Below are 8,868 nucleotides of genomic sequence, written 5' to 3' on the forward strand. Positions count from 1 at the left end.
TTTTTCTTTTCTTTCTGTACAACCCGCCCAAAATATGGCTCAAACAAAATGCACTTCTCTGTGAAAAAGGTATTTTAAGTTTTATTTGTATTCATAAATTGCTCTGTTTTAGACAAAGATCTTTTTCAACTCTCTTCAGTCTTAATGATTGAAAGCTTCAAAACTTGTCCCAAGCACTTCACGTAACAAGCTTGCTCTCCAGCATAAACCACCACTAAAAAATTCTCATTGCTCTTTCAAAAATACCTTTGGGCAGGGAGTTTTATATTTTTGCAAGACAGTTCAAAGCATTTACCATTCAGGCAATAAGAGACAAACTCTCAACACTGCTACAGTGTCTGACTCTCTGTTTGCCTTAGAGTTTTCACATTTTAATGTTATTTTTTTAACTCAAATCTTTCAGTATACTGCTACTTAAGGTGTGAAGCAAGAAAAAGTTTACTTCCAAGGGAGGTAAGTCACTTAGAAAAAGTCCTCACACATTAATTACAGTTGCCTTACTAGAAGTTCTCCATCCTTGACAGTTTCCTCTCACATTCATGTGCCTTTCCCTCATACCAAGTCTTTTTAACAATTCCAGTAAAAGTAGATAAATAAATGTATTTAATATTGTCACCTCTTCACATGAAGTTTCTATTGAGGCAAAATACGTTTTTTTGAAAGAGAACTCTGAGAGAAAGACTGCTTCATCCTCCCTGTACCTAGACTTCATAAAGCCTTTCAAATCTCTACAGTAAATACTGTTGAGGTAAACCAAGGAATGCTGAATCCTTCATCTTGAGGTTTTCCATTTCCTTGAATTAGACAAAATCTGCATACGCATTCAACTTTTTCCTAAACAACTTATTTTGTGATCTGCGTATCACTGGGCAAACAGATTGCTCTGTTGCTTTCTTGTATGAGCTGCCACAGAAAAATCGGAGAAGAAAACTGAGCAGTGAGACAACTGTCTGTGGACTTCCCACAAAGTGGTAAGCATTCCCAGGAGTCAAGCCAAAAGGCCTGGAATGGAAGCAACCCTCTGCTCTGAGCACAGGAAAGTAATTTCCTACAGTTTCAGGAAGCACAACATTTTGCAATATGAATCTTGTAGCACGTAAATATATGTTCATTACCTAGTTCAGATGATCTAGTTTAAAGTACACGGTGAAGGTGAAGACTGCAGAACTGTTGTTTGGGCTGCTGGATATCTGTATTCTCTGGTGAATGTTTTTACTGCATCATTACAGCATCTGTTTGACAAAGTCCTTTGGGAAACCATTGCTGTTTACAATTTAGTAGACTATCAATACTACTCTGTAGGCTTGTAGGTGAAATTAATGCACAAGAATAGCTTGTTTTGAAAGAGCTTTCTTGAATTTCACAGTAGTGAGGAAGAGAACTGCCACACAGCTCCTAGAGTGACACTTCTCCAGCTTACATCCATACTATAAACCTCATCCCCTGGGGTGAAGTGAAAACACAGATTCTGCTAGCTGAAAAGAAAGACTAGATACAGAGTGTAAACAAGCAAATACAGGATTATTCTTTTTGAACTACACTCATCATGTCCCTCTCCGAAGTCACGTAACAATGCCTTCGCACACACAGAAGTGGCAGGGGCGTGCAGGGCCAGGCATCTGGGCACATACTGGCAGACAGAAGGTGGCAAGGCCATGAAAGAAAATGCTGTGGCCCACATGGATCCCATAGGTTGGATTTCAGTTAAGAAAATATATTGTCACTCCTAAGATACAGCAGTTAGCACCAGTAAAAACGTATGTATGGAAATCCACCACATTCAAACATTCTGCACTTCAGAAGACTCTTGCATTTTGAAAGAACATGTACCAGAAGAGGATTCTATTTGTTAATAAACAATTCCTAATCCTATCATATGTACAATACACAACACAATTTTTTTTTTCCTTCTTCATTAATTCTGGTTCATTTTACCCTATGCCCTATTGCTGCATAAAGACAGAGCGTGCTGGGGGAATGCTGCTAATTACTACCCTGGATATAAACAAACTGTTAGCTACGAGAAAGCATGGCAACCAGTTCCCCATGATCCTATTTAGAAAAGTCCTGGTCCCCTTCTTAATTCTGAATACAGAATGAGAACATTATTGGTATATGTCCAAAAATTTACCAAATCACTCTTTGACCTTAATCAAAGGAAATGTGGACTAAAACATGTTCTCCCAGCTGGTTACCATTGTCTTTGTGCACCAAAATCCAATAATGAAAAGACGACAGACTAGATTATATTATATCCACTTCATTATTTCTAGAAGCATCCTTCTGACTGTTGTGAAGAATTCACATGTATGTGAAAACAGTCACATGCAAATATGAGGCTACGATAAATACCGATTATTAAAAAAAAATCCAGAAAACATGTGGGATTCATTTAGTTTTTGTAAGATCACCAGACAGGCCAAACCATGCATAAAACATCTCATTCCTGTATTTAATAATGCAGTTACATCCATCTAGCAACAAAAATTTAGAAGCAAACAAAAAAATTTCATTAAAAATTAATTTGTGTCTGTCAACAGGAGAGCAGAGCCATTAGGATTAAACCAGCATTCTACAGAACAAAATTAGCACTGAATGCAGCAATACGATGCTAGACCTAACTAACAATATTCCACATTACCTCCACAACTTACCAAAAAAGTTTTTCCTTCACAGGTCTTGTTTAATACAAATATACTGTATATTTTATCAAATATCAGGGTGTCTGCTGAAAAATAACTCTGCCTAACTGTGGCAACTATCACCACAAATCTCACTGATAATAAAAGTAGTGATAGGAAAAAAGTAATCATAGGATAGTATTTGCAACGGTTATCATTGCCCCTAGCTATAAAGAAACCTATACAATGAGATCAAACCAGCACTGTAAAGTGAAATGCAGTCAGTATTTTCTACAATAATCCATGTAATTGCTGAAAAGTCTGCGAAGAGTTGCCCGAAAAAAAACAACGGTAAATGTCCTTTAAAAACACAGCGATCAAACCAAAACCTGAAAACGTAATCAGTTTAAACACATAAAGCGGACACTGACAAACACAAACTACATGCATTCAGGAAAAAAAACCAAACCAAGCACCCCAAACCTCACACGAAAACCAATCACCCTTTTTTAAACTGAAATTCCAACCAAACATTTGAAAAAATTAGTCATTGCAAAACCATCTATGGGAACAAAAATACTAATTTTTTACAACTACTTAGAAACACATTTTTATTTAAAAAGGCTGTATAGAATTACGTCAGACCATTATAAACCAGAAATTTTACAAGTTCCATTTCAATTTGCATATTCAGATTAAAAAATCACTTTACAATAGTGGATGCGAATGCACGCATGCACATGTTTATAGCCATATCTATGTATCTACCTGTGGGGGGGTCATATGTGACCCCACTGCTACTAAAGCTGAAGAAAAGCTCACCTTGTGACAAACTTCTGATTTAATTTCTTTGAGAGCACGTTCAGAGAACACACAGCCACAGTTTCTCAAGAAGAAAAACCTTCAAAGAAAAGAAGACAAGACATACAATCGCTGTTAAGAAACCTTGTGCCTAAAAAAAACCACCAATATATATATATATTTTTTATCTGCAGTGCTGATTTAACACAGAAACAATACTGCGATGGGCTAGCAGGACACAGCTAACCTTCTCTTCACACAGTCCTGCAGCTAATCAAGATATCAGCACCATAACTAGGTACTTTTAAATCTGTACAATGTAAGAATTGAATGAAAAATATTGGGTACATTAAACCACAATATGTATTTTGTTATTTCATTCTAAGTGTAATGTAGCATAGGCTTATAACAATTTCTCAAGAGAATCTTAGCAAAACGGATGCTCTTGAGATGTTTTTGTACATTTGCTATAGGCCTAAACAGGTTTCTCTGGAACCATCACCACAATCTGGTTTACTACAAAGTCATCCTGTTTGAATGGTTCCACTCCCACCAAGCTTATTAGTTTCATTTACTCTGGCTCAAGCTCTCCAGAAATGCTGTTGCAAGCGACCCTAGCCAGGGTCTGTCCTCCCACGCCTCTCCTGTCCACACGGAAGATTCTTGCAAGACTACATGAAGCAATTATGCACATGGTTCATGTGATCTCCCTTTTCTGAGAGCTACAGTTCTTTCCTCTCTAGCACCCTCAACGGAATGAAAAAATACGAAGGTGGCTCTAGTAAAAACAGGTTTACTTTTCAGGTTATCTTTTTAATTCTACCTGAGTATCTCCTGGCTAATCAGTCTTTGGAGGAAGAAATACTTCATAACTATCAAAGCTGTGAACCTGGCCTCTTCTCACTCATCAGGATTAACACACACAGAAAAAGAAATCGCTAATTTGCCCAAAACAGGATGCAAGGAAATGTCCTTCCTCAGCCCAACAAAAACTAGATACTATTGCACGATTAGAAGACACACAATCCATGCCCATTCTGATCCTAACTTCATAGGCTTGCCAAGCTGGTGAAGGCATCTTCAAAGTAAAGTTGCGAGGGGAGGGGAACCTCAATCCATCCCACTCCTAGCAGTTTAATGCCAGTGCCAGCAATAGATGCCCAGAGCCTGGAGAAGGATCACAGGTCAGCAGGAGAGCACCTGAAGAGCCATAAAAAGGAATTCCAGCCACTCCATTGGCAGGGGGGTGTGTGTGTGTGACTTAAATGCCTCTGTGCAAACGCACATAGGCACATAGTGCACATAGCGTGGGGAATAAACAAGAGGAGTTACAGACATATGCATGCCTGCAGGCTATGATCTTATTGGCATCATGGGGATGTGGTGGGATGGCTCCTACAAATGGAGTGTTGGAATGGAAGGATACAGGCTCTTCAGGAAGGACAGGCAGGAGAGATGAGGAGGGGGTGTCACCCTCTGTGTCAATAACCAGCTGGAGTGCCTGGAGCTCCACCTGGGGATGGATGAGAAGCCAACTGAGAGCTTATGGGTCAGGAATAAAGGGAGAGCTGGGACAGGTGACATTACAGTGAGGGTCTGCTAGAGCACACCTGACCAGGAAGACCAAACGGATGAGGCCCCCTCTAGACAGACAGGAGAAGCCTCATCTTCATAAGCCCTCGTCCTCATGGGGTACTTCAACCACCCCAATATCTGTTGGAGGGACAACACAGCAGGGCATAAGCAATCCAGGAGGTTCCCGGAATGCGTTGATGATAACTTCCTTCTCCAAGTGATAGAGGAGCCAACGAAGAGAGGTGCTATGCTGGACCTTGTTCTCACCAACAAGGAGGGGCTGGTGGGGATTGTGAAGCTCAAGGGCAGTCTTGGCTGCAGTGACCATGAAATGGTGGAGTTCAAGATCCTTAGGACATGGAGGAGGGCACACAGCAACCTCACTACCCTGGACTTCAGGAGAGCAGACTTTGGCCTCTTCAGGGATCTGCTTGGTAGAGTACCATGGGACAAAGCCCTGGGGGGAAGAGGGGCCCAAGAGAGCCAGTTAATATTCAAGGATCACCTCCTCCAAGCTCAGGAGTGATGCATCCCAATAAGGAGGAAGTCAGGCAAAAACACCAGGAGGCCTGCATGGACAAAGAGCTCCTGGACAAACACAAAAAGGAAGCTTAAGGAGAGTGGAAGCAAGGACAGGCAGCCTGTCAGAAAAAAAACAGAAATTGTCTGAGCAGCCAGGGATCAGGTTAGGAAAGCCAAAGCCCTGATAGAATTAAATCTGGCCAGGGACATTAAGGTCAAAAAGAAAAGTTTCTACAGATATGTGGGTAATAACAGGAAGACTAGGGAAAATGTGGGCCCTCTCCAGAAGGAAATGGGAGACCTGGTTACCCAGGATATGGAGAAGGCTGAGGTACTCCACGACTTTTTTGCCTCAATCTTCACCAGCAAGTGCTCAAGCCACATCGCCCAAGTCGCAGAAGGCAAAGGCCCAGACTAGAATGAAGAACCGCTCACTGTAGGAGAAGATGAGGTTCGAGACCATCTAAGGAACCTGAAGGTGCGCAAGTTCATGGGACCTGATGAGATGCATCTGTGGGTCCTGAGGGAAGTGGCAGATGAAGTTGCTAAGCCACTATCCATCATATTTGAGAAGTCTGGTGAAGTTCCTGGAATTATGACTGGAAACGGGGAAACGTAACTCGCGTTTTTAAAAAGGGGAAAAAAAGGAAGACCTGGGGAACTACAGGCCAGTCAGTCTCACCTCCGTGCCTGGCAAGATCATGGAGCAGAAACTGGAAACTATGCTAAGGCACATGGAGAACATGGAGGCGACTGGTAAGAGCGAACATGGCTTCACTAGGGGCAAATCGTGCCTGACAAATATGATGGGGTTACAGCATTGGTTGATAAGGGAAGAGCAACTGACATCATCTACCTGGCCTTGTGCAACACATTTGACACTGTCCTGCATGACATCCTCGTCTCTAAATCAGAGAGACATGGATTTGACAGATGAACCACTCGGTGAATAAGGATTGGCTGGATGGTTGCACACAAAGACTTGTGGTCAATGGCTTGATGTCCAAGTGGAGACCAGTAACGAGTGGCGCTCCTCAGGGATCAGCACTGGAACCGGTGCTGTTTAACACCTTTGTTGGCAACACGGACAGTGGGATTGAGCGCATCCTCAGCAAGGCTGCCAACAACACCAAGCTGGGTGGTGTGGTTGATATGCTGGAGGGAAGGGATGCCATCCAGAGGGACATTGACTGACTTGAGAGGTAGGCCCGTGCGAACCTTGTGAATTTCAACAAGGCTGAGTGCAAGGTCCTGCACATAGGTTGGGGAAATCCCAAATACAGGCTGGGAGATAAAGGGATTGAGAGCAACCCTGAGGAGAAGAACTTGGGGGTACAGATGGACAAAAAGCTGGACCTCAGTCAGCAATGTGCGCTGGCAGCCCAGAAGGCCAACCGTCTTCTGGGCTGCATCAAAAGAAGCATGGCCAGAAGGTCAAGGGAGGTGACTCTGCCCCTCTACTACACTCTGGTGAGACCCCACCTGAGGTACTGTGTGCAGCTGTGGGGCTCCCAGCATAAGAAGGACATGGACATGTTGGAGTGAGTCTAGAGGAAAGCGAACATTATCAATTCAAACATTTTTACCTGCTCTATATTCAGTTTAGCATAGTACTCACTTCTAAAACCAAAATTCAGAAACTTACTGACCTATGTTTTCCATTCATTTCCAATCCCACCACAGGGCATATAAAGCGTGCAGACTGGTTGTCATCATATTTGTCACCTTTTATACTCTCTTTATCACCACTCCAAGCTGGATTCTCTGCAAGGTTCAGTTCTGTTACGTGCTGAAAAATAAAAATGCAAGCCATAAGCTTTTACTAATGGTTGTTGAGCCACGATAACATTCCCTAAGATTTTTTTCATTGTTGTGTGCTATTTTTAACACTTTTAGTATATAATGAGAACACAAAACAAAATGAGGCTTTGTAGCATGTTTTAACTTTCATGGCACTCTTTAACATTGGCCACAACCTGCTTACCTTAATGCTCTTGATATGCGACACAGCTTCCACAGGAGTTTTATCAGATGACTTATCCAACAAAAATTCAATGATGGCATCTTTATTATACAACCTACAACATAAAATTTTTAGTAGTCATATTTGATTCTAATAACATTCTTTTATTTATAAATCTCTACCTTTTAATATAGCGGTCTTTATGGAAACATTCATACCTGCCTAGCTCACAGGCTACAATTGGCCGACGTAACTTCTCTTGACTCAGAGCACAGTAGGTCCATCTTGCCACCAATTCAGCATTTTTGTCAACCTGAAGAAAAAAAACCACTAGTGATTTTAAAATAGCTTTTATATTTGCAAATTATTTAAACATAAAATCAAGTAATACTTGAAGCATTAATTCAATCCCCAAGTATCCTAACAAACCTACTATCTGCACTCAAAACTCTTCCGTAAAATTACTTTAGCAAAATCTTTTAGCAAAATTCATGACCAGTTTCAAGGGTCTGTCTCGATCTATTGAACACGTTTCTGCATCATGGGACCTATCTTCCTAACTCTAACTCAGATTTCTTATTTTTTTGCCACTTCCAGCTGTCCCCTTCCCTCTTTATTCTTTTTTGCTCTTCACATGTTCTCCACTACCTTCTTCTCTCTAGTTCTACATCTCATCCCTGCTTGGGTTAACTACCAGTTCCACTCCCTGTAAGGAACAAGATAATAAGAAAAGCAAATCTGGGGATGTCAGGATGCTACCCAAAGCTCCAGTCTAAAACCATGAATTTTATGACACATAAGGCCATAAAAGAAAGGCTGAGGTTCACAGTTAGTGAAGTCAGGTGTGAGGAGAAAATGGATTTTATTTACTTATTTTACACCAGCAAGTGTAACCTGCCTAAATTTCCTGCCATCTGCGGTGAGACTTTTCCTGATCTTCATCCACCTATCCACACACGTGATGCCACTGTGTATCCATTACTCTAAAACATCCCAAAAAGAGAGCCCAAGCAACACCCAGAATGCAAGCAGATGAATGCAGAAACGGCCACGTTCAACACCACCAATGGTCTAGTCACACTATTAAACAATCTACCAGAAGCGTTACCAGCAGATACACCCCCCTAGATGTCGGAGGCCCCTCAACCCCACGCGTTCAGCAGAGTGTCCAAAAAGGCCTCCAGAAGACCAAGGGGAGCCACTGGCACAGCCACCCTTAGGCAGTACCGGCAGGCCGGCCCAGGGCCGCGCAGAAGGGCACTCTCTTCCACGCTGCCAGCACCAGGAGCGCCGTGCCCGGCTCACTGCGGGACGGGCAGAAGTAACCAGGCCTCCGCGGGGCCTCCCTCTCCCCCGCGGGCCCGCTGACAAGGCCCAGGCTCACAA

At 42.3% G+C, this 8,868-nt stretch overlaps 1 protein-coding gene across 1 annotated transcript in view; it reads right to left on the reverse strand.

Annotated features, from left to right (window-relative positions):
- The window catches only part of RTF2 (replication termination factor 2), a 30,060-nt gene extending 21,636 nt beyond the window's left edge, over positions 1-8,424 (reverse strand). The window contains exons 1-5 of the mRNA XM_009645392.2: positions 8,377-8,424; positions 7,701-7,795; positions 7,504-7,597; positions 7,169-7,308; positions 3,444-3,522 (exon numbers count right to left, since the gene is read on the reverse strand). Coding sequence (XP_009643687.1) covers positions 3,444-3,522; positions 7,169-7,308; positions 7,504-7,597; positions 7,701-7,795; positions 8,377-8,424 — 456 coding nt within the window. The remainder of the gene's footprint in view (positions 1-3,443; positions 3,523-7,168; positions 7,309-7,503; positions 7,598-7,700; positions 7,796-8,376) is intronic.
- Between the last annotated feature and the right edge of the window lie 444 nt (positions 8,425-8,868).

The sequence above is a fragment of the Egretta garzetta genome, unplaced genomic scaffold (assembly GCF_000687185.1).
Source record: "Egretta garzetta isolate BGI_Z169 unplaced genomic scaffold, ASM68718v1 scaffold188, whole genome shotgun sequence".
Lineage (NCBI taxonomy): Eukaryota > Metazoa > Chordata > Aves > Pelecaniformes > Ardeidae > Egretta > Egretta garzetta.